The sequence below is a fragment of the Dermacentor albipictus genome, unplaced genomic scaffold (assembly GCF_038994185.2).
Source record: "Dermacentor albipictus isolate Rhodes 1998 colony unplaced genomic scaffold, USDA_Dalb.pri_finalv2 scaffold_129, whole genome shotgun sequence".
Classification (NCBI taxonomy): domain Eukaryota; kingdom Metazoa; phylum Arthropoda; class Arachnida; order Ixodida; family Ixodidae; genus Dermacentor; species Dermacentor albipictus.
The window spans coordinates 93,661-120,000 of record NW_027225683.1 but is presented as its reverse complement, the minus strand read 5'-3'; the positions used below and the strand labels follow the sequence as shown (position 1 = coordinate 120,000).

General features: G+C 50.3%; 2 protein-coding genes across 5 annotated transcripts in view; one reads left to right on the top strand and one right to left on the bottom strand.

Moving 5' to 3' along the window:
• mmy (UDP-N-acetylglucosamine pyrophosphorylase mmy) overlaps nucleotides 1-26,340 on the bottom strand; it is a 105,092-nt gene that overhangs the window by 40,016 nt on the left and 38,736 nt on the right. Inside the window, exon 1 of one of the 3 annotated variants that reach the window (XM_065455758.2) lies at nucleotides 21,865-22,356. The exons of the other annotated variants lie outside the window; for them this stretch is intronic. Within the exon in view, the coding sequence (XP_065311830.2) occupies nucleotides 21,865-21,896 (32 nt within the window). The 5' untranslated portion in view covers nucleotides 21,897-22,356. Of the gene's footprint in view, nucleotides 1-21,864; nucleotides 22,357-26,340 lie in introns of those variants that run through there. 3 annotated transcript variants of the gene reach the window in all.
• The window catches only part of Cdc50 (cell cycle control protein 50A), a 70,829-nt gene continuing 53,816 nt past the window's right edge, over nucleotides 9,328-26,340 (top strand). Inside the window, exon 1 of one of the 2 annotated variants that reach the window (XM_065455759.2) lies at nucleotides 9,328-9,674. In XM_065455759.2, the coding sequence (XP_065311831.2) occupies nucleotides 9,601-9,674 (74 nt within the window). In that variant the 5' untranslated portion in view covers nucleotides 9,328-9,600. The remainder of the gene's footprint in view (nucleotides 9,675-26,340) is intronic. The other variant, XM_065455760.2, reaches the window with a different exon arrangement.

Here is a 26,340-nt window from a genome sequence, read left to right as displayed (position 1 = left end):
AATTGCCGTCAGTTCCGTTAAGTAAAATGAACCGACTTCTCATTTTTTTTCTATGACACTCAGAGAAAGAAAGATAATAAAAGAAAAAGGAACTGCAAGTGCATCAACACAAGACCGTAGGGCTCAATTAAGAGCGCACGGTCCATCGGATGAGAGGCGAGGAGGCTTCTGGTCCGCCATCATATATTGTAAGCCTTTGTCTCATTCTGTTATATATATCTTAAGAAGCCAACAGACCATGGAGCGCCATGCGGCCCCTCCGGCCCCATTTTCTGTTGGGCTTCTCGGTTAACTCCCTTACTTCTCGTTTGTGTATATATATATATATATATATATTAGTTTAGTTGGGCGAGCTGGTTATATATAGCTGATATATATATATATATATATATATATATATATATATATATATATATATATATATATATATATATATATATAACGTTTCGAGACATCTGGATGATGTAACGCTGCACTGCTTCGAAAATGCGCCCGCGGTGTACAGGTGACGTGGAAAAAACCATTGCGAGTACAGAATGGTATCGTGATCGCCCTTCCGAATCATCACGTTACGTTACAACCAACTGTCAACTTCTGACTTTTTTTGTGTGTGATTCGTGAGAATGCCACAACGAAAGGGGTAGAACAACACGCACATTTTCGTTTTTTGTTTCCTTTTTTTTTGCGCATACCTTTGGTGGTATACACACCCGCTTCATCAACGATGACTCGTCTTTAAACGCAGCACACAAACAGCAGCAGAGACTGACAAGCAACACAGTGTTGTTTTTTTTTTTTTACATTACAGTGACGTATCGAGCGCCTAATTAGTGTTGCCGATTCGGCCTTCTTCGGGAACTTGTGCGAATAACTTCGCTCGGAGCAAATGCCATCCTTGGCGGCAACAAATTTAGTTGGGCGAGCTGGTTCGCCTCGAATATAGCTTTATAGCTTAACACATTTAAAGCTCTCTCGCGAACAGAGTTTAACTTTCGCAGAACTCGACGCAACATTCGTAAAAAAAAAAGATCGAACCCGCGGCTAAAATTCGTCACGGAAAATTGGAGAAACTCGGCAGAGACGTTACACAACCCACACGCGGGGGGGGGGGGGGAGGGGGGGGGGGCATGCATAGCCGGCAGGAAACGGTACGGACGCCTGGCAAGGCCCACTCGACGGGGCATCCACCGAGTGCACGAATTGAGCGCCTGTGGACTATAGCGCGGGGAAAGCCAAACTTCGCTATACGGACTACATGTGCTACAAAGTGAGAAAAATAAAACGGCAACAAAGGCGTAATTAACGCTATCAATGATCCTGAATTTCCGGAGGATGCGCGATAATCCGGGAGTCAACCACGCCCGAAAGGCGCGCTTTTTTCTCTCTATCTCTCTCTCGCTTCCTATCGCGTCGCGCAGCAAGGGGGCCGATCGGCCTTTCAAGGTAGGCTTGCGCTCAATCCGTTTCATCGCTGATAAGCTCGTTTCGGTGCCGTTAGAACAGCTTGTCGCGCCCACAGATGGCGCGACGGCGACGTTGAACGCATGCCGATGAGGCGAGAAAGCGCTCTCTTCCAATTAGAACACTCTGCGCGATTGAGCCCTTGAACGCCTCTGAGCAAAAGTGTACGCGTACAAGGAATAACGGTGATAAGGCCGATTTCGTCACGTAACCGGATGTCGGGGGGACTGCAGTGCAAACTCGGCATTGCGAACCTTCCCAGCGTGGTTTGAGTACGGGCTTGTTGGTATTCCATGGCATAAATTGTCACTTACAGCGCATACACAGACGGAGGACGAAAAAGGCGACGTAGACAGCGCTTGTCTACGTCGCCTTTTTTGTCCTCCGTCTATGTATGCGCTGTAAGTGACGACTTCCCAGCGTGCCCGTCCAATTGCAGTTTTGCGTGTCTGAATTACGAATAAATTTACATCTTGTTTTAGGCCGCGGCTTGCGGTCCGTACATACTTATATGCTTGCGCACAAAAGGCAAGTTACGAGTTGCCGTGTACTCCCGGCAAACGACCCTGTATACACACGCCGACAGCTCTGTATACTTACACGTATATGCGCATGGCAGTAAATTCTGAATTTCCTATTTCCTCCAGCTACAGCATTCCGCGACGTCATGAATTTTCACAGCAGCTTATACTGTTTGGGACAACATAGGTTAATGGCTTACCGCTCAACAGAAATCACATCGCATTCTAGCGCGGAACTAGGGGTTAGAAAAACGAATGAACTGCATTACAGATACACTGAAGGCTAGAGAAACGGGCGATGCAAGCACGGGGTAAACTGACTGTTACGTCGATCTGACTGAAATGTGGGAATAATTAGGGCAAACGAAAGTGCGCGAAAGATACAAGCTTGCCGAACAGACATGTCACGCATTACGCGTTAGGTCCTCTACTAAATTAAGCTACTGCGGGGATCATACGATCGTCATTTCGCCCACCATGTTCGACATCGGTTCCTGTGTACTAGATCTATAGTCCTGGGAGTGTTAGCCAGCGCACCCTCACGGCCAAAGCGTCTCTCTCTCTCTCTCTCTCCACACGCACAGAGAGAGAGAGAGAGAGAGCAGCCGTACTATTGACAAGAGGCCAACAGAAACCTCGCACGCTTGGCAACAACACTGCCAAACGTAGTGCGTTTTCTCGCAGAAAAAGACGCGTGCCTCGTGCGTTCGTAAAGACACTGCAATGCATCCAAAGGCGCCTTGAAGCGAAGCGGGACGGTTCCTTCTACAACACGTCAGGTCGTCTCGCGTCAGTTTCCACGAGGACTGTACTCAGTCAAGCAATCGCTCAAATAAGACCACTTCATCAAAGACGTTTGCCCAGGCGTGCACAGCCGTGAGACGCGGTAGAACCGCGACGCCTTTCGCTACACAGACCACCTCGTTATAGCGAATCACCCGCAGACACGCCGAAGTCAATCAGAGCGCCGGCGCAGCGGGCGCAGCACTGCACAAACCGTATAAGCAAATACATGCTTTGCACTCCCTGTGGCCATTTGCCGCCTGTGGGTAAGCCGTGGCAAGGTAGTCACGACGCCTTTCGCTGTAATATCGGTCATCGCGTTATAACGAATTACCCGCAAACAAGAGCAAAACAATCGGCGCACGGCGTCTGCGTGCGTAGCATTCTACAGGCCGTACATTAGTCAACAAAAGCCTCGCCCTCCAACCACTTCCGACACATGGAGAGCCGTGAGAAGGCATAGTCATGATACCAGTAATTTCGTTATAACAAATTCCTTGCAGACAATCGCGAGGCAGTTAGCTCACACGGCTCAGTGGGCGTGTCACTTAACAAGCCGTATAATCAAAAGCCCGTTCTGCAAACCCGCGCGATCATTTGCGACCCACGGACAAGTTGTGAGAGGGTATAGCCACGACCCCTTTCGTCTACCGGCCATTTCGTTATAACGAATTACCTGCAGACACGCGGGCAAATCAGTTAACTCAACGGCGAGGCGTATCAAATTACAGACCCGCTTAATATACAAAAGCCTGCTACCCCCTCCCTCCCCCTGGAACCCACTGATAAGCCGTGAGAAAGGCAGTCACGAACGCCTTTCGCTATATCGGTCATTGCGCTATAACGAATTACCCGCGCAGGCATAACGCCGGCACACCGGTCGCATGCATGGCATTTCACAGGCGTCGCGCGATCGAGACGCCCGCATATGCTCTCCCCCGAGGCGCCGACAAAGCGCGAAAGAATACACGTCGTTGTTTCCTCCTCTCCACACTCGCTCTCTCCCTCTCTCCTCCCGCGAGGCCTCCGTTCGTTTCGCCGCCTGCGCGTGCCACATGCATAACGAGCGCGCGTGTTCCGTAGACCGATCGAGGAGATTATTCATGCACGCCGTACGGAGCTGCCGTACTTCTTGAGCTGCGTGACAAACTCGCCTTGACGAGAGCGAGCGAAAAAAAAAAAGAAAAAAGGGGAACTGGTTCTTCCACGTCTGTCGGGACGCCAGCAGCAGCTCCAGACACGGCATAGGATGTATCGCTCACTGTACTTTTTTTTTGTCTTCCTATCTGCCGAGCACAAGCTTTGCAGCTGGTTGGTAAGGCCGAAGAGGTGGGTATATATATATATATATATACAGGCGATGTCAACCGCATTCCACATGCGAGAGGCGCACACATTTCGTCGAGATTCGCCTGCTCTATAGCTGTCGAGGACAAACCACTGTGCAAATGTGGGAAACCCGTTTCCCTACATGTGTACACAGGGTGTCCCAGCTAACTTTAGCCAGAGTTCAATTACGTACGAATGCCACGTAGCTGGACGGAACCGAGGTAATGTTGTTTGCCGTCGCTTGGAGATGCTCAGATTATTCTTTTTTCATTCCACCTGATTATATGATTAGTCTTAAGTTCTCGAATATTATAATTTGATGAAAAGTGTCGATCAGAAAATGGTAGAGCAACATGAAAAACTCCCGATAGAGCTTTCTGTTCAATACGTGCTACATGAAAGTGTTTGGAAAGAAGCCCGCGAATAGACGCAAAGTGCCTCGAGCGGCCAGTCGCGCGGCAATTTCGTGGGCTTCTTTCACGCTCGGAAAAACACTTATGTAGCACACATTGAGCAACAGAAAGCTGCATCGCGAGTTTTTCATGTTGCTCTACAAATTTCTAATTGACACTTTTCATCTAATTATAATATTTGAGAACTTAATTAAGTCTAATTATCTAATTAGGTGGAATGAAAAAGGAATCTGAATATCTCCAAGCGACGGCAAACAACATTGCAAAATTGCCTTGGTTCTGTCAAGCTACGTGGCGTTCACGCATATATATATATATATATATATATATATATATATATATATATATATATATATATATATAGAGAGAGAGAGAGAGAGAGAGAGAGAGAATGGAAAGAGGGCACTACACATGCGCCTGTGCTGGATACCTTCCACTTTCGGTCACATTTCTTTGAGCTGCTTCACTTAGTTGCACTGCGTCATACCAACAAGACCGAATTTCTGCCCTTCTCTTAGTGCTGAAAGTGACCCACTAAGCGATCACTGAACTGAACTTGAACAGCTGTCCTTCTACAAGAAATTATAGAAAGTGCACAGCCAGCCACAACAGTATGCGGGTGTCACTCCTAAACGTTCAATCTAAGAATATTTTACACCCTATGGGCCGTACTTTTGCCCCCACAACAATAAGCGTCATCTGCCTTGCTTGCGTTTTCTCCCTGTCTCTCTCTCTTTTAAACTAGACGCACGCTAATTTGCGGTCAGGAGTGCCGCATGTCCCGTTGATAACGCGCATAAAACTGCTTAACAATGGCAGAACAAGGACTGTCGCTGAAGCTAACGCTTCGAGATTAGAGTACTTGTCAGGTCAGCGGCCACAATTCATGTCTCCATCTTCCTACAACCTCTCTCGTTTTTTCACAACGTGCATGCCATTAGCGACCTGGAAGTACCGACCACGCAGCGTTAAACAAAGGAAACGCACGAATTATAGACGAATTTATGTACTGTCGTCGTGTAAATAAAAAAAAAACATACACCTCGAAGGCTGTAAACTGCTCTTAGAGTTGACAATCCAAGGCCGCAAGGTCACGAGGCGGCCGAAAGTGTTCGGCAAAATAGAGCCTTAGGCATACGCTATACTGAAAGCCTGTTACAGTCTTCTTCTAGGGCGTATGTGTTCCGTTCAGATGACGCAAATAGACGCGAAGCTCAACGCGAAAAACACACTGAAGGTCAGAGGATGGGAGACGCAGATACGAAATCGGGACGAAGTGTCACGCCATTCAACCGCGCACACAATAAACTCGACTACCAGGAATAAAGAGCGGCGCTTATCTATAACGTCCACGCAGGCCTTTATCATTCGCCGCCCCACGCGCGTTTCGTTCATGCAAATAAGCACGTGCATAACAGAAATTTACGATGTCATCCCGGGACCGTTAGACCATCACGCGCGTGTGTTAGCGATGCGTGGAGATATACGAAAGAACAACGTCCTCGGTGTGGCAGTCCGCCATGCGCCACATTTCGCTGCCCATGCGTCACGGCCGCATCTGCCAATGTTTACCTGCTGAAAAAAAATGGATGTGGCTTAGCTAAGGTTAAGCCCAGGATGCAAAGCATACTAGCCTTTATTTTAACGCGACAGCGTTAAGGAGGTCGTGTCGCAGAAAAGCCGGTGTCGTCGGCTCAGGCGTGCGGCGCTTGCTCAGGCGCACATTTCGTTGTCGCGCCGAACGCTGCGTTGCTCGACGCTCACCGCGTCCGATGTGGGGCGCGTAGTCGCTGCGCCGTAGCAAAGCCACCTAGAAACAGTCTCTGTAGCACGCCGCAGCCTTCGCTTCTCATTCCAACGAGCAGCTCTGTTTCCAGGAGGCATCTCACCGCGCGAGTGTCTAGCAGAGGCAAGCGCAGCTGCTTATATACCGCCGCGACGCCGCGAGCGACGGCTCGAGTTGGAGCCCCGTTTCTCCTCTGTCGTGACGTCACGGTGTCACGTGGTATTGAAGGCGACACCGCCGCGCCTGAGGAGCTGGGTTGAGCTCTAGTAATATGCTTCGCATAAAAAAAAAAAGGTTAAGTGGCTATGGCGTTGAGATGCTGGGCACGAGGTCGCGGGTTCGATTGGGTTCGATCGCGGCCGCATCCGATCGGGGGCGGAATGACAAAAAAAAATCGCGCTTTCACCCGAAAGGCGAAGCATCGATTGCGATAGCGAATTAGTAGACGGCCATAGGAAGTAAAGTTAGTATAGTTTCATCGATCGGCCGCATAGACTTCCAAAGGTTCGCTTACTAACTAAATTAACAAGCGTGGTGTCGCGCGCGCACAAGCAAACCTGAACACGTCTCGCTCAATGACAGCGGGAACTCGCCTCTCAAAAAACGCTGGAGCGAGGAAGCGCGGCAGCGGCATCGTGCGAACTGACCCTCGTGTTGCCGCTCGCACCAACGCGAACCAAGCGGCGAGAACACAGCGCACACTAAGCTATCAGCACTCGGCGAACTGTGCGCCCATCGCAGATCTCCTTCGTGATAGGGCCCGCGCCGCCGCGCCATACGCGGCAGCCGCCAATAGAGACTTTTAGCTCGTACGCTATTCCGTTATAGGGAGCGGTTTGGGCGGATTACCGGATGGTCGGGGCGTAAACGTGAGCGGTGAAGCCGCCTGGTGTTGTAGAGCTCAACCAGACAAACGCAGAGCTAAAACTACAGTAACTCACCATATCCTGCTTCGCCACTAGTGCAAATGTTTAGCAGCGGCGTAATCGTGAACACGATTACGCCACTGTCGAAAATTTACGCCAGCAGCTAAGCAGAACATAGTAATTAGCTCTGTGTTTGTGTGGTTGAGCTTTGCGCCACCAGCTGGCGCCACCGATCTGGCCGCTCACCTTGACGCCCCCGCTAAACCGGAACACCGCCCGCGCTTGCCCGAATACCGGACACGCTAAACGTCTCTAATATAGAACGCGCCCCTTTTCCGTAACCTCCGCCTCCCCCACCCCCGCGTGAAGCCTTGCGTGTGACAGAAGACGGCGCGCTTCCTCCCCGCTTTCCTCCCCTTATTGCACGCGCGAATTGCATGAGCCGCCGTCGTCGGCTCACTCTCGCACGATTTCTCTCGCACACACAGCATACGGCGCGCGGCGACGATGTTACCGCCCTTCGATTTCATACGGTACATCACGGCGACGGCGACGGCAGAAATGCGCCTGGAGTGTCCATGTATTTGCTATGGCAATAAAAAACTCGTGCATCGATCTTTGGGTGCAGGTCTAACGGACATTAAAAGGAAAATTATTCTAGCTGCTTTTGTAAATCACCTTTCCAGAATAACGAGAAGACACTTGGTAAGCCCAAAAAACACGCAAGAAAAGAAGCATGGCGGGTGACGTCACACTGACGTATGCTGGCGCGAAATTCCAAAAAAGTGAAATTTTTCATCATTTTCCCTTTTGATAACCAACCTATGGGTACACCCCCAAAACCAGCCAAATTGGAGTTCTTCGAGAATGTATTACCAATCTGAATTGATAAAGAACACAGGGTGTTCAAACGTAATATAAACGCACTCATATAAACGCGGACGAGACGGGTCGGGTCGGTGGCTCGCACCCAGCACCCGGACGTGCATCTCATCATCCCTGGCCTCGACGCAGGCTGTCGCAACAATCTCGACCCGTCAGGTACGAGTTACGTGTAAAGGCTATCGAGTCGGGTAGTCTCTGCCCGACTTCCGACGCGACACGCTCCTGCCGGATTTGTGTAAACGTATAGAACGATCGCAGCGCCAGCGTTCGCTCTAGCGATTTTTGCAGGAAACTCCACGCCGCAGCCGGGAGTCGTCACGGGCATCGACCAGCAACAAGTTCAAGTGCGCCCGTACCACGTGCGGCCCCATTCACTTCGCGCGACAACCTCGGACGGCGCAGCCAAGCGAAACGGACAAACGAACGACGCGCCGTCTCGAATTAAACAGGAAATAGGAAGACGCGTCTGCGGCACGGCTCGGCCTCCGCAAAGGGACGGCGTGCTCCGCTCGCGTCACGAAAACAAGCACAAAACACACACACACGCACGCGGAGATCGTAGAAACCCGGTGGGGGGGGCACGGCTCGCCTTCCGTAGAATTAGCGCCACAGGTGTCCCGACAGACTGAACACGAGACGCGCCAAGAACATAATAGACACGAACGCGCAGCGGGCGCCTCGACAGACGGTGACGTACAGTTGCGTGCAGCGCGAATCGAAGCCGCAGCCACGCTCGCGCCATTCATTTCGGGGGAGCGAGAAATGCTGTATCACTCCGCGCCGGCGCAAACGCGAAACCCGAATTCCTCGCAAAATTTCCATCTTTTCGAGGCACTCGGGGAAAGTTTAACAACTCTTCTTGAAGAGTCGCGTTTGATGTTACGGACTAAACTCTCGAAAAGATGGCCTCGAGCTGGCTTTTCACGCTTCAAAGAGCGTGTGGGGACTGCATGTCGGCGCGGAGGAGTCACCGAGTCAGATCACTCCGCCATTGCTCTGCTACGCGAAGGTTGAAGCTCCCTTGGGAGACATTCCCCGTCCGCTCCCCCCCCCCCTCCCGCCTCGCGAAAACGGAAGGTGTACACCTACTAGTGCTGCTCGCTAAAGCTAAGCTAACGATTCAAAACGAAAGTGGACTCGGCCGTTTGAAAACACCGCCGAACTGCATTCCTGCGCGTAGGGGCGCGCGCGCGCCCTGGGACCGAAGTGCGCCGACGCTGCGTTCACTGCACGCAACTGTTGCAGCGCCGCGCGCCCCCAACTGCGAGCCGCCGTACACTGAGAGCCGGAGGGTGCGTTGGCTAGCCGCTCGCTCCAGCCAGCGACGACAGGGTTGTGCAAAAAGGCGATCCCGGCCAGTCGGAAAGCAGCAGTCCTCGCGGAGTCGTAAAAAGTAACAACGCAGAGTGAGAGAGAAAAGAAAAAGAAAAGCGTGCATTATACAGCCGTGCAATAATAGCGCATAGCCCTAGCGAAACGAGCCGATAACGGGATCGTCCGTGTACTTGTCGAGGACTTCCCTCTCCCACTCCTTCTCGTCAGCGGGCCGAAAAAGCATGCAGCGGGACTCGATGGACGAGGCACCGTCGCTACCGCTCACAGAATTCGTCGACGACGAAGACGACATGACGTAAGGAAACGACTCTTTCTTACGTTTTTCTTTTTTTGTTTTTACTTCCGCTTGCCACTTCGGGCACGTGCGTATCGTATACATAGCATTCTCCTATTTATAGAAGACGATGTAGCGGTCGCGTACGCATGCGCATCGATTGCGCATCCGTCCAATCACGAGAGCGAGCGCATGCGATCAAGCCCGAAGAACGCGGTAATGCGCGGGGGATGCTGCACGCAAAAGTTGCGCAAGCGATCGCCCGTTGCATTATAAACTGTACAGTGGGATGCAACATTGCCTCCGTAATACTGTGCAGCGCCGAGCAAATGGTGCGAGAAAGCTGACGTCAGTCGTTCAATATTTGCGAGCTTACTATGTACACTACACTGCGGTGGACGCGCATGATCACGAAGTAGTACATGCAACCCTTTATACGACAAGTTTATACGACAACTTATACCCGGTAGCGCAGTCACACACAAAGCGTATTAGATTAACCCGACAGAAGCAGGCCGAGTCGACCCAGTCGGGTTGGAGTCGGTATGTCGAGTTCATGCAAACACCATGCAGCGGGTCGCGTTGAGCCAACCCGACTCACTTGCCGGGTCGGATGCAGCCTGCGTCGAGACTCGCGAGAAACCACTGAGGCGTCAGCGCTTTATTATACACCGGCAGCTGGAATGGTATCGGGGCAAGGAAAAATACAAGCACTGTGCAGTGCAACTTCATCCACATAACGGTAAGAGCCTTGAAATAGAGCTGTTGCAGATATGGCTGCGGGAACCGCGGAAGCCCCGTTCGATATGCGTTGATGTCTCGACGGTATACGTCTCGTCTGGCGAACTGCGCGCATGCCGCACTTGTCCCTATATACATGGTCGGAAGCGAGTCGGTGTTAAGCGCGGTCACGTCGGGCTCGGTCAGCTCGAATTTCGAATCGACTCGCTCGCATCGGATCCATGTAAACGTAGCCATAAAATCGTATAGCCCGGTCGCACGCAATCGCCATATATTGTCGTGCGCGACAGCCAAAGTTTAGCACACCTATATAAAAAAAAAGTTCGGTCAAAAGTTCGAAAGAGCGATAGCGATTACTCGTGCGATTCGGGACACGTGTCACTGCGAATCGTCCTCCCTTTTCTTTTATTAATAACCGAGATCGCAGAGCCTCAGCTTCGTACAGCACACAACCTTTAAAGGGTGGCTGCACAGGTCGTGCGACACGGACTGATACCTCACGCAGGCGAGCGGGCCGCCTACACGGTTTATGCTCGCTTGCAAGCATGCGTCGTAAATCGCGTGCGTTGACCCAACCTCCTGCACAACGCTGCAATGTTGCACATGTTGCAACATTGTTGCAAATGTTGGATTGCACATGCAATGTTGTTGGCAATGCTGCACAACGAGAATGAACCTGGATACTAGCCTACTGACGCCTATGTATTCGGCAGCATACGCATACGTAAAGGTATATTATACACTGATATCGAACAGTAATGGTTATGAACACCAGCGTGATCCTGCGCGTGCCGAGCTGGTTTGTGACCGAGGACGACGACAGAAACGCCCATGTAACAAATACGTCGCTGCAGAAAACGACCATTCTGGTGCGAGTGACGGCAGTTTCGAAGAATGCGAGAACGTGGTCCGTATAGCTGGCGGCCGCAGGCTTTGGCATTGGCAATGCTGCACGGATATATTGCAAGATAGCTGTAGAGGGTGTAAAGGATGTTGACAAGCGGCCTGGGGACTGAGAAGCAATTTCGCCCCAGAATGGTGGAAGATCGCCTTTCTCGGGCTTCGCCGAGAGCGAAACCAGCTGGGCGCTTGGTTAGTGAGTCAGGAGGCGCTCTTTGGCGGCAAAGGGTCCCGCGTCGCCACCTCGGGACATGGTAACCTGTCGCACGTGCGGTCTGGAAACGTGGGAAAGGGTGCGACGTTGGGGGCCCTCTGGCCCGGAAGCGCGGACTGAGGCGCCCTGTCTGGGACGGGCCACGGGCAAAGCGTCATTGGGGCGTCAAAGGGCATGCCTGGGCGACAAAGGGGGCAACTTCAAAGCCAGAGGGATCGATGTCCCGGTGCGCGGTCTCTTGAAAGACAGGCGGGCACCGCAGACACAATCCATCCACCCTGCGGTTACAGTTTTATGGGCCCGCCGGAGGAGACGAACCACCCACAAGACGGCATGGTGAATCGGTGGGTACGCTTCGGCAGGGGTGCCCTTTGGGGCGGGCAGTGCGCGATGGTTTTAATTAAGGTGCGAGGACGGGGCGACGCAGGTGTTCGTTCCCCGTAAGTGTTCTTCAAATTGTCGGGAGACTTTACCATGCATGTCGTGGAGCAGGATGGTTAGGATGTTATTTGTTTATTTGTTGTTTGGCGGTTCCTTTCTCTCCCTCTATCTCTCTGAATGTTCCGAGGAACGCAGAGAGAGAGAGAGAGAGAGAGACCGGTGAGTGCCAGCCCAGCTGACCCAATCAGGTCACTGTGGTGTCGCGATTTGCCGTGAGAGGATTCGGGAGGAGCAACTGAAGGGTTAAAACCTATCTCCGGACCTCTCACAGAGGTTCCGGGCGCAGGAAAGGTGCTCTGCACTTTCGGCTCGGCCGAGTTAAGGCACCGGTCCCTGTGTAACCGAAGGGTCTTGACGTACGAACGGTGTTATGCACTATCGGCTATGTCGAGTTGATACGTCAGACTCGCCGTAAATAGCTGTCGATGTAAATATTGTGCAGATAAAGTCTATTCTCCTAGTGCAAACGTCTATGGCGTCCCATCTCTGATGGAAGAGAAGCGGCGACGACGGCAGCTGAAAAGAAGTTTCTCTACCAAGGTTATGCCAGCTTGGAGCACTCTGTGCTACGAGTGTACGGAGGTAGAAAATTAAGTCAGGGGCTGTCCTGAAGTGTCCTATGTTTCTACATCCGACAAAGGCACCTTGCAAAAATTCCAAAGCGTCACACTCGACGATCGTAAAGAGAGAAGGGACGGGAATCCACGTCGTCGAGAGATATATATATACAGACCTGAAGATCGCAACGTGTGCGACAGTGCGCGTCTCATCGCACAGAAAAGATTGCAGAGAGGAAGATTACTGCTATTAAATTAGTATTAAGCAGTAGTATTGAAAAGAAAAAAAAATATGGGGCTTTACGTGCCAAAACCACTTTCTGATTATGAGGCACGCCGTAGTGGGGGACTCCGGAAATTTCGACCACCTGGGGTTCCTTCACGTGCACCTAACGCTAGGTACACGGGTGTTTTCGCATTTCGCCCCCATCGAGATGCGGCCGCCGTGGCCGGGATTCGATCCCGCGACCTCCGTGCTCAGCAGCCTAACACCATAGCCACTGAGCAACCACGGCGGGTAGTATTGAAAAGAAGATTAGCGTTCAAGAGAAAACTGAGAAAAGCCACTGGCGCAAGGCGTCACGTATGGAATCCAGGAGTGCAGATTTTTGGGCTGGATGGTTCGTTGTATCAATTGAAGTCACAGCGCTGGATTGACAGGGACATGAAAGAAGACAGGACGCGCGCTAACTATCAACTGAAATTTTATTTCAGAAAAGCGTGGTATCTATACCGGCTCACACGAGTGAAAATCATCGCACGCGCAACCCGGCATTTTCCAGATAGGCCATTTCCTTTCTGCTCAGAGAGATCGACGGGGTGCTGACGCAGTTTGCACCTTCGTTTTCACTCAAGCTTGCTTCTACAATATCCCTTGTACCTTTATCTGCATTTCTAAACACAACTATACAATCATTAAGCAGTGGTTTACAGCCATAGTCACCATAATGCACCAACAAGTGCATTGCGATGATAAAAGAATAAAAGAAAAAATAAAATAAACGGCTGTCATATATTGCTCCCTGCATACCGTTTTGGCAGACAGGCTACGTGGCTAATTAACTGCGAGAAAATTTTTCAAAGATAATTTTGCTATTTACTGGTGCAGGTCGAATTTTAGCGGATGCGGCATGCTTTCGCATTCGAACTAAACGAGTTTTCCTTCCATGGCAATGCGTGGTTTCTCACCAAGACTTTCGTCCACCGTTCGCATTGCGCTCGAACCTTATTCGAACACATCATCACCAAATAAGGTTAATGGAACACGATAACGAAACGTGTCCGTTATGTTCAAGAAGATCACAGAAGATTACAAACGTGGCATTTCAGAGACAGGAAGGCGCAAGTACATGGATTAGAAAGCCAAACCCGGGTATAGCTGACATTCGAGTCGAAATTCGGGTTAGCTAGGTTAGGTAATCCACAGAGCACGATAACAGGTGACCCATCAGTAACAGCACGGATTAACGCAGTCGAGGGCGGCAGAGTCTTGAATGGAATTATGAGAATTTGGCAAATGGATGAGAATGACGGAAAATTTGCACACAACGTCCTACTAATATGCAGCATGTTATTGAGCCATGATTTTACATTAAAAGAAATACTGACTAAAGCCTTGAAAAAGAGTGAGGGCTACATATTTATCATGGTCAGGAATGAGTTAGGCTGCCCCTCAGCGATACGTAAGCGTTTAAAACAGCAACGTTCATCACGGACCGCTTAAGGCCGGACGCCCGAGTAAAACACGTGACCTTCAGTGTCGTCGCAAGAAGGAGCGGCCAGAACGCTCCCAGGTCAGGACGCATTTTCAACAGATACGATTCACAGACGTACGCCAATCTTAACAACCGATACAGCAAAGACAGCGCGACGCTGCACATGCGAGTTCTCACGCCGTTCGAAAGCACGCTTGCTGACTCACGGATTCGCGTGAACGCAGCAACACTTTAGAAACGGCAACTGCGCTGCTGCTGCTGCTGCTGCTGCTGCTGCTGCTGCTGCTTGGGCTAGTTGTACGGCTGTCACGCAGCAACATACCGGCAGCCGTTCATCGTTGCCGGTGTGTTGCCCTTCGCCTCTTTTTCCTTGTATTTGCATTGAGCTTTGTTGTATCTTTTGTCTTTTCACAGCTTTTCTTTTTATCCATCACTTTTTTTTAAATATATTCCCTTGCAAACTAGAAGTGAGGCGTGCAGACAGGACACAAGAGTAGAGAAGTGGACAACACGAACGCCGACTATCAACTGAAGGGAGCACTGAGGCGAAAAATGAAAGAAGACACAAAACTCATCTGCGCATGCTCAGGAAAGGCAACACCACGTGTCAATCGGGTACACGTGCTGGTCTACGTGAGAGAAAACTGTTAAGACACTTAATCTCTTCCTTGTGTAAAGTAATCGAAGGCCGACTCACGCACGCACTTCCACCATTATAGATATGCCATGCCTCTACCATAAGACGCGTATCTTCATTCTTATGCCTGTACAGTATCGCGCATTCATCTAACTTTGGCTTGCAGTTACAATCTCGGCAATGTAGCGAAAGATTAGAAGGCGATCCACCGGTTAACGACCTTTTATGCTCCATTAGCCTCTGATTGATACACCGTCCCGTTTGCCCTACGTAGAACTGGCCACAGCTAAGGGGAATTTGATATACCACACCCATACGACATTCTGTAAAACTGTTGTTCTTATTGTGCTTCACTGGACACATATCTGTTCGTTTTTTACCTTTAACCCGCTCCTTTTTATTCTGTACGGCAGTGCATATCTTACCTAGCTTATTGGGAGCAGTGAAAGCGACATTAACATCATATCTTAATGTCGCTTTCACTGCTCCAATAAGCTAGGTAAGATATGCACTGCCGTACAGAATAAAAAGGAGCGGGTTAAAGGTAAAAAACGAACAGATATTTGTCCAGTGAAGCACAATAAGAACAACAGTTTTACAGAATGTCGTATGGGTGTGGTATATCAAATTCCCCTTAGCTGTGGCCAGTTCTACGTAGGGCAAACGGGACGGTGTATCAATCAGAGGCTAATGGAGCATAAAAGGTCGTTAACGGTGGATCGCCTTCTAATCTTTCGCTACATTGCCGAGATTGTAACTGCAAGCCAAAGTTAGATGAATGCGCGATACTGTACAGGCATAAGAATGAAGATACGCGTCTTATGGTAGAGGCATGGCATATCTATAATGGTGGAAGTGCGTGCGTGAGTCGGCCTTCGATTACTTTACATAAGGAAGAGATTGTCTTAACAGTTTTCTCTCACGTAGACCAGCACGTGTACCCGATTGACACGTGGTGTTGCCTTTCCTGAGCATGCGCAGATGAGTTTTGTGTCTTCTTTCATTTTTCGCCTCAGTGCTCCCTTCAGTTGATAGTCGGCGTTCGTGTTGTCCACTTCTCTACTCTTGTGTCCTGTCTGCACGCCTCACTTCTAGTTTGCATAATGAATCCTTACCAACTAGCTCAGCTTTCTGTCGTTCTAAGATATATTCCCTTGCAGCGTTTCTTCTTGTGTGTTTTTGTTTATGGATGTCAATGTATGCGTGCGCCAGCACTCAGACCTTCGGGTTGTTCCTGGGCCCGTTAAATAAACATTGCAATGATTTATTATTATTATTATTAGTAGTAGTAGTAGTAGTAGTATGAAATTAAAGGAGTTGACACCGTTAGTGGCGCCGGCTGCTACTCTTCGCAGGGCAAGCAAAAAAGGCCAAAAACACAAGCACTGAAGTCAAATACCACGAACACATGCAAAGTTCCGCGTTCAAAGGGGGGGGGGGGGGGCTTTGTTTTATTGTCCTTGATCATTACGCTTCAAATAAATTTCGCCGCTCCATCCGACACACGCTCCGTCACATTTACGTTTGATATCGAACACGCCATCCCACGTAAAAAGTTGCGGAACTCCCCTCAACAGCGTCGCAATTAAGAACTTGAGTCACTTAAGTATCCTTGCGTGATTTGAATGAGGAAGAATTGCGACCTCTAATTAATTAGGTAACGCCCACGATGCGTGACGTCAGACACCGTCGCGTGTCCTTCACAACTCTACCTCGATCCACCTTGCTCTAATTTGGACCAACCTTAATCCACTTTAATCCGCCCTCGTTCACTTTACTTCACCTTAATTCACTTCACTCCACTTTAATTCGCTCCACTGCACCTTAAGTCACCTTACTCTAACTTGTTGCAACTTTAATTCTGTATTACTACTGACGTCGTGCAAGACGCTGATGACGTCACTGACAGTGATTTTTTGTTACCACTCATTGCGGACAACGCCGACTGCCCTGCCACGGTACTGCGCATGCGCAGACACCTACGTCTGGGTCTGCGCATGCGCAGTACCGTCGCCTCTAGTCATTGCGTGCGCAAGCCGCTTGCGTCCCCTGATCTAAAACTCTCCAATAATAGTCAGTTTTAGTTACACGTACGTAGAGGCTTCACGTACGCAAACGTGAAAAGCCTACGTACCTTACGTGCACGCCATCTGAAACGCTTTTAGCTACACGTACGCGACGCACGCCAAGAGGGACCCCGTAGCTCCATCTATCGGGAAATGTGAACACGGCGGTAGCCAATTCAATTCTGTCGCCCTGTTTCGATGCGAGCCGTCTGCGCGCACGCGGCCCGCTATCGCTTGTTCGTGATCTTGCGGAACTCCCGCGCGAAGCTGTCTACGTGCGCAAGAAACGCACGCAAAGAATCGAATCTCACGTACGTCCGTGAGACGCGCGCGCGCCCGCTACGTTGTACGCATGCGCACTGCTCACACGCAGACGCTCTACGTACGCAAAGCCTCTACGTACGTGTAACTAAAACTCTCCAATAATAAAGTTTGCATTGCGCTGCGTGCTGCAGCAGCGCCGCTACAGAGACGACGACCAATCTTGTAAAAGTTCAGCTGCAGACCTCGGCGCCTGTGACGCATGCATGCTTTATTCGCGCGACGATCGGCGATAAGTCCCGGCAAGGGCAACGCCCGACGTTAATGACGTTCGCACTGCGAGATAGGTTAAAAAAAAAGAAGACACGCGCTGCGGACGATAGGCATTATTAATGCTGCTACCGTTCGCACACGCCTGCACAAATGTCTAGCAAAGGTACGCGTGGATCAAGCGGCGGGCATGCAGGAATTTTACCGTTTCTAGAATAGCAAGCCAGCTGCTGCAGTCTCAAAAAAAAAATGGCTGTGGCTTAGCTAAGGTTAAGCCCAGGATGCGAAGCATACTAGCCTTTGTTTTAGTTGTTGAACCACTGTTTAGCCTGGTGAACTGCTGTTGCTTGGCTATATTTGGTTCGGCTAGACGAAGAAACAACTCATGCGTTACTCTGCTTCGCCTTCAAGAGTGGAACGCGACAGCGTTCCCGTCGACCCGCGAAGGGGTGTAAGACAATGGGCTACGGCGCAGCGACTACGCGCCCCGCATTGGACGCGGTGAGCGTCGAGCAACGCAGCGTTCGGCGCGGCAACGTAATGTGCGCCTGAGCAAGCGACGCACGCCTGAGCCTTAGAAACAGCTCGTTTCTAAGGCAACACCGCATTCACTAGACGCGCTTTTGTACCGCTTTGAAGCGATCGTACTCGTGGCTCAGTGGTAGCGTCTCCGTCTCACACTCCGGAGACCCTGGTTCGATTCCCACCCAGCCCATCTTGCAAGATGTGAGCCAAAGCCACCTAGAAACAAGCGCAGCTGCTTATATACCGGCGCGACGCCGCGAGCGACGGCGCGAGTTGGAGCCCCGTTTCTCCTCTGTCGTGACGTCACGGTGTCACGTAGTATGGCATGGGGTCAAAGGTCATTGAAGGCGACACCGCCGCGCCTGAGGAGCTGGGTTGAGCTCTCGTAATATGCTTCGCATAAAAAAAAGAACAAACGCGTAGTGCAGCGAAAGCTCGGGCTCGCGTTCATCCCTGACAAAGGTGATCAACGAGATCGTTGTTTTTCTATTGACTTTTTTCAATTGCATTCAATATAATGTATGTTGGGGTTCAACAGAATGTCACGCATCATTTTGAATGGGGCAGCCAACCAATAAAAAAAAAGCGAGAGCCAGGATGGGTGTTCCAGAGATGACAGAATGGCTCGCCTATTGTACGCTATACTAATACTTCAAGAGGAGCTTGCTGTTTGAACTATAGTTGGTACCGTCGGGAACAAGAGTCTTCACATAAAGGCCGCGGCATCAGCAAAAGTCAAAAGAAAAAAATTCTCGCACAACCGTTTAACGTTAAATCGTGTCATCGCATTACGTCGATCAAACAAGCATAGGTAGGCTGTGCCACGTGATTCTAGCTCGCATTGACCTTCACTGCATTGAACTGGATTGGTGAGGCCATAGGCTAGCGTAGGCAAGTGCCAGAGATGGTTATTTAGCTTTTTTTTTTTTAATGCGTGAGCTTGAAGAGTGCCAAAGTGGAAAAACGTGTGGTTGCGTGAAGTGAAGCCGGTCGCGTGGCAAAGGTAGAGTGGGAAAGGTATAAAGCTTAGAAAAGTATGAAATTGAAATGAAATGAAATTTTCATCCACTTTCATTTCCATCAATTTATCGTTTCTTTATTTCATTTATTAAGCACGAGTAATTTCCCCTATGTTGTCCTTGGTGTCAGTGTTTGTTGGCTTCTTAACAGAGAGAAAGGGAAATCAGGTTCGGTTGAAATTGAAATGTAGAAAATAATGCAGGCAACGGGAAATGAAAGTCGATGAAAACAACTTTTCGCCGATGAGAGTCGAACCCACAACCTCCGCATTACGCGTGTTTTGCACTAAGTGTACGACTTTCATGCTGCATATATATATATATATATATATATATATATATATATATATATATATATATATATATATATATTTATAGAAAGAGAGAGAGAGAGACGGTGGTATGATCCAGACCACCGTCAAGTGCACTCGAATTGAAAAGCACTTAATTTGCAATGGCGCTGAAAGCGGTTTACATCAAGGATCTAAGACTTCAACGAGGTGCGACGACATGCAATCGCGGATTTCTCTCGCATTCTCCGCTATATAGCCACAGAAGCTTTTTCGCGCAAAGTCGCCAGGTTGCTCTAAAATACTCAATTCACGACGACGAGGACTTACTTGCTCAGAATGTTACTTTTCTTTTGTGCAAATTAATACAAAGTATAGCACAAACGTATAAACGTATCACATACAGGTCATTCAGCAAAAAAAATAACATGTCCCAGAATGTCTCTACAACTAGGCATAACTGGTATAAAGTAAAAGAAACATGAACAAAATAAACAATGAGCAACAATAAACTAACAAACACGTCCGATTCATAGGTCAACCGATACTGTATAGTCTGCCCTTTAATTCAAAATTGGTTTAGTGCTCTTTCCTCGCAAGTTCTTTGCGTAAAATGCATGTCACGTATATCACATTCGTTGTAAGTACACCACGCGTGGTACGGTTGTCCTGTTTGCTAGCCGCAAATTGAACTAAGCTCACCTGTACCAAATGTCGCCTATATACAATGCAATTTTCTCCAAACTATAGGCAACAGGAATGCCGAAAACCAGAACACAGTCGAGCCCGGTTATGACGTTCTGTATTTAGTTTTACTGTCTCAACAAACTTTTTGTTTTGTTCAGTTGCGAATGAATGTGCAGTTCGTTTACGAGGGAGCTCGTTTAAGCAAGCATCGGTCGGCAAGTTTTGCGCGTTCGATATAGAGAATAATTCGCTTTATCCGGGTTCGTTACATCCAAACTTCTACTGTGTACACAAGTGTGTTCCCGGTTTGGACGGTTTTTTTTTTTTGGGGGGGGGGGGGGGAGCGCGATATCCGAGAATAAACAAAAAAAGAACTCGTCGTAGTCAATAAGATCACTTTCTAATCGAAAAAAAGAAAAGGCGTAGCTGTGTGCTTTCCTGTAAGACGTCCGCGTTGGGAACCGCAAGGCCAGGTTCATGCAGTGGCGAACGTGCAGCGAAACATTTTTTTTTTCTCCGCGACTTCCGTCCTTCGAAAATTTTTTTTGTTACGCCTCCACTTCTGACCGCGGATGTACTAACCAGCGTAATTGCTACCGCATTCCTACGGAAGTTGCCAAACGGCACACCATTCATTCTTACACCTTGTTTTAGCTGTGACATACAGTGACTATGCTGGTGCCCCCTTGAGAAAAAAAGCGAAATGAAAAAAAAAACCCGTCCTGCACAGTTACCTCCTCGGCTTCGCTCCAAGTGAACCGCTACTAGAAAGAACTATTTAAAAAAATTATGGGGTTTTACGTGCCAAAACCACGATCTAATTATGAGGTACGCCGTAGTGGGGGACTCCGGAAATTTCGACCACCTAGGGCTCTTTGACGTGCACCTAAATCTAAGTGCACGGGTGTTTTCGCATTTCGCCCCCACCGAAATGCGGCCTCCGCGGTCGGGATTCGATCCCGCGACCTCGTGCTCAGCAGCCCAACACCATAGCTACTGAGCAACCACGGCGGGTAACAGCCAAACAGATGCCATCGAGCATATACGAGACGTATAATTTTAATATTGTTTATTATGGCTGCTGCGGAATGCGTTTTCTCTCTTCGGCTCATCCTGCGTTACTATGTGTCAGGCAGTCGAACCTGCTACCTCCTTCCCGCGACTTAGTTGCAACGCAGATGCCAGACCCTTCCGCAATTCAACTGCATCACAACAGAAACTCAATTAAACACCAGAAATCAATACATCAATTAGCCTTTTATCTTCACTCGATAGAAACACGATGCCTTCTTTTTTTTTCGGGGGGGGGGTACCGCTGAAGTTAGCCAGTGCTTGCTCAGACCCCACTTTGCCCAGTATCATGCAAGAGAATAAAGACAGCCCCCACAGAAACCCACTATGCGTTAGTAATCATTCGTAAAACCTACTTTATGCGAAAGTTGCCATCGAAATCCTGCAGCGTTCGTACAGAGTTCTTGTTGCTTGCAATTTACTCTTTGTTAATATGCAAATGAATACCGTGCATGACTTTTGTAAAGGCTGCGGGGTTGCGAAGAGCATGCTCACCGAGCATTGACATTATGCTGGCCTTTCTATGCCTGCCTATCGAGACGCGGTTAAATATCGTGGACCATATTTTGCGAAGACAAAGCGGCTACTGAATATCAGGCTAATCGAGCACTGAAATTATGCTGCGTTTCTGCCGTCTTTTTTTGTCGAGATGCAATTTTTTATGCGCGGTCAATGCGGCTACTCCATCATAGGCTGCTCACCAGAACATTGAAATTCTGTTGAGTTTCTAATGATTTTCCGTTGAGATTCAACTGAACATCGGGCACCATATACGGCAAGGGGCAGCGCGCGGCTAGCGGAGATCAACGAGGCTCACCGAGTTCCGTTGGAAACTGCCGGGGACGTCATGACTCGGGCCGCCGTGTAATCACCTGTCTTCGCGCGAACGGGGGAAAGAAACTGCGAGCGCAACTTTCTCCTCTGCCAAGTAAGGCACACCACCACCACCAGTCGATCAGGTCGAGCGGACTCTTGTCGGACGCTCGTCACACGTCACCGCACTGGGAGGAGAGGGACAAGTGCCTTCGAACGCGGGGAGGTCTTCGCCACGAATGCAACAGAAGCAGGACCAGCTGTGCGTCGCAAGCACGTTGCACCGCGTGTTGCTTCGGCAAGATCACGGATAGACAGATACTCGAGATGTCTTCGGAGCAGGAGATGGGGGGATGCGAAGAAGGCACTATGAGGAGTTGGTGCAGCCGCTAACTCCTCCTGGCAGAGTGCTTGTGTAAGCGGGAACGGCGATGCTTCAACGACGAAGCCGACGCAGCGCCCGAGTGTAAGGGGGTGGCGGTGCTGTTAGGTGAGCGGCGAGGTGAGACACGAAGGGAGCGAGAAGGCGTTCGGCGGCGTTGAGAGGAAATCAAGCAGGGGATACAAGCCGCGAAGAAGACGATGCGACACCGTGCAGTAGTGGAATCGAGAGAGAGAGAGAAAAACAGAGCGGGAAGAGGGGGGGCCATACCCACAAGCCGCGGAACGACACCTCTCCTAAACTCTCACCGTGCAGGGCAAGCAGACGCGGGAGAGACGCTTGCTCGGTAGAGAGCAGCGGACGGTGAACGACAAGACAAAAATCTCGCTTGACCGACTTCGGGAACGAGAAAGTTTAGGAGAGGGGGGGGGGGGGCGAGGAGGTAAAGGAGTCCGACAACCCTCCACGATTCAACCGCTGTCACCTCCCTCCCCCCTTCACTTCTCTTTCCTACTTCCTCGCCCGTTCTCAGTGGTCACACGCTCTTTAGCGTTCTCGTTATTATCATTTTTTTTTTAATTTCTCTTCCTTACGTGATACGGCGCCGGCCAGGGACAGTGGGTTTCAACTGTCCCGCAGAGGAGGGCAAGAATTCGTGCTCCCAAACGAACATACGCAAAAGAAACAAGGACTCGAAAGAACGCAAGGTGTACGTCTCTCTCTCCCTCTCCCGCCTCACAAGGTTGTCCACTCAACGAGACGGCAGTGCACGAGGCAGGTCAAGCGACTTTCCCGCGCAACCCACACCACACACACAACACGCAACAATACATTAGCAAGAACGGACGTACGGGCCCGCGGTAAGGGACGGGAGGTGGGGGGGGGGGGGGGGGGGCGGAGGGTTAGTGTCAGTGGCAGACCTAGGAAGAAGGAAGGAAGGAGTGACAGGCAGGCTCTCTGTCCAGAGGAAAGTAAAGAAAGAAGAAAGAAACACGGGAAGAAAGACGAGGCAAAGAAAGCAGAGAGAGAGAGAGAGGGGGGGGGGGAGGCGTCGGGCGGACCCGTTATGCCGTAGCGTCGGCTCGAACGGCGGCCGGCGCTTAATGGCGTCGCCGCCGCCCCGCACGCCCCCTCGTTGTGTAGCGCGCCGGGTCGTTATAGTGTAAACGCCGCCGCCGCGGTCGTTGCGTAAGCGGCCGATTGTTGTAGCGCAGCTCTGATTGTTTGCCGAGATATATATACGTGTGAGCGGCGGCCGAGTGCGAACGGAGAGGTCGAGAACCCGTTTGACACCGCGTAGGAACGAGTTTTTTGGAGCGCGGCGCCGCGTGTACGAGCGCAGCTGCGCTAAGGAGCTTCTGGGGCGAGCGCCTCCCCGAAGGCGATTCTGCGTCGCACTTGAGGACTCAATTACGGGGCGGAGGGGGTGTCGCCGCCTGACACGCTGTCGCCCATATGGTACGGGCGTGGTGGCGGTAAAAGTTTAATCTTTCACGTGTGTGTGTGTGTGTGTGTGTGTGTGTGTGTGTGTGTGTGTGTGTGTGTGTGTGTGTGTGTGTGTGTGTGTGTGTTGTGTCTGTCTGTCTGTCTGTGTCTGTCTGTCTGTCTGTGCGTGCGTGCGTGCGTGCGTTTCCTTTCAGTGTTAAAACGCTGTCACCAATCGAAACATCCTGCTCGAATTTCCGGAAACCGTTTTAGTCATGAAAGATAAATCACTTACACCGGAGGTAGACCCCATACTCCCTGGTCCCCGTGCGCTACAATAAGTAAGGAAGTGCAGGAACCGCCTGTTTCGCGCGAGTGACAGCTATCCGCCGAGTACCTGGACTTGCTTTGAGGTAAAGGGTCCCGCCGGTTCGGAAGAATCTATAGTTTCTTTTTCACTCGGCTCACTCGACCACATCCATGGAGCAGTATATATACGAAAAACTCGCGAAAATTGAACTTAAGCAAGCGACAAGCAGTTACACCACGCGAAAAAGGAGTTGCTGGAGCACTTGTCACATATGAAGAAGAAGCTACAAATGAAGCCAAGCAACGCGCAAGAGAGTGATGGAGAGAAAGGCCGTAACGTTAAGAGACAGCAAGACAGTTTTGTGGGCTGTATAGGGAGCAAGCGTGTTCAGCCGATATCCTGTGTGTAGTTGACATTACGGGCTACACAAAGTAGGGCAGGCCATGCGATGCGCAGAAGACAACCGTCTGTCCATTATAATAGAGTGGCACAATGGGTGCGAAGGGAATGGAAATGCAGGCAGAGGGCGCGACACACCACAAGTTGATGCAACGAAATTAGGAAATTTGCAGGCATACTGTGGCGTATTTGACGCAGGAAAGAGGGGGGGGGGTAAACTGCGAGCGAATCAGGGCTGGGAAAGAGGCCTTCGTCTTGCACCGAACGTATAGACCAGGCGGCTCACTATGCCCGAGTTTCGCCGTATAACTGCAGTCCGACAATTCTTCGCCGCTGTTTTAACTCAACGCCAAGTTCTCGCGAACGCCAATTAAGAATGCACTGCGTTGTTTTCCTTTCTTTTTTTTTCGGTTCCTTATGCGTACACGTCGTTAAGGCCTAACTACACGTACGCTTGCCGGCGCGCCTATACACGCATGCGCAGATCGCTCGTGAGGGATCGTGCGCGTCGAAGTGCGGCACGAAAACGCGGACATCTCTTCCAGGCAAATAAATATGGGTCCAGCTGGCTCCCTCACACAAATACGAAACGATGTCTACCACGGCGAAAATAGTGAGCCAAGTCGGAGCACGCCTCGTGGGTTCAAACCGCCATTCCTCGCGTGGCGTGGCGAACGCAAGCCGAGAGCTCTTTGCGCGCCGACAAGCATATATACTGTTAGGAATGGCCGGACGGGGTGACAACGTGCCAGCTATTTCAGCCCGCTGCACGTGTTCCAATCCAACCGGACGGGGCGCACTTCAGAGAACTGCGGATGACCGGCAGCCACGTGGCGCGCGGTCAGCTCAGGAATGTGGTACTCGTCCGCGCCACCCGGGACGAAGCAGAGTTCTACGAAGCCCCTCTGACGTCGGCTCCGGACCTTTACACCTGTGTGTGTGTGTGTGCGGCACTGAAACCTCTGCAACACGTGTTAGTGAGCCCTCCTCCAAAAGGGCGGATCATCTACGGTGACGTCGAACGGTGACGTCGAACGGTGACGTCGAACGGTGACGTCGAACGATGACTGGACGAACGTTTCCGTCCACTGGGAATCAAGGGGGGATCAAGTGCTTATAAGCAGCGTTTGCCGGCTGCTAGTGTGTGCTCGTCGTCGGGAGCTGAGTGCTCGTTGTCATGCTAGAAAGGTACTCGTGAGCTGTGTGCTCGTAAGCTGTTTGCTGTATGTTAGTCTTGCGGGCTCCATATGGGATTCACGCTAGACTGTCGACATATGTCTTGTCTAAGATGTAAATAATGTAAATAAATCCTGTTCGCCGCGTTCCTCTCTACGACCGTCAACTCCTTCAAATGGTGGCCGCGGCGAGATCGTCCGACGAATCTAATAATACGCGTATAGTTTGGACTTCACGTGAGTATGTCAGATTATGAGTGCAGCTGTCGTAGCATAGTGTCTTGAGCTGAAAGGTTGACTGGAATTCAATTTCGTCTCGACGTTCTCCCGATGTCTGCAGTTGAGCTACGCATGCTTTGGTTATTGTTTCACACGCCGATAACATGGCGGCACTGACCGCAACGAACACTATGTACTGCTGTGTGGTATATAGATCATTTTTGTCCACGCTGTGGCAGCAGTACATTCATGACCCCAGAACACTTCCGATCATGCATTTCTGACAGTCAAGTTAGCGAAGAAAACGGACGTATTTTGCGCATAGCTTACTGTAGGCACGTATTCTTGATGTGCTCAGATATAAAGAAAGTGTGGCATGTGTCGATCTCTTGTATGGGCTTTCTTTTGTTGCACTGAACAATAAAATTCACTTGTAGAACACTCCAACTTCATAGAAAAACTGATGCCAGCTGGAGGGTTCTTCAAATTTATAGGCTATTGTAACGTGTGTTGTTCCAGAGGGCTTAACCGGAAGTCTTCTGGGATGCCTGTTTGTAAGCATGAAAAGGG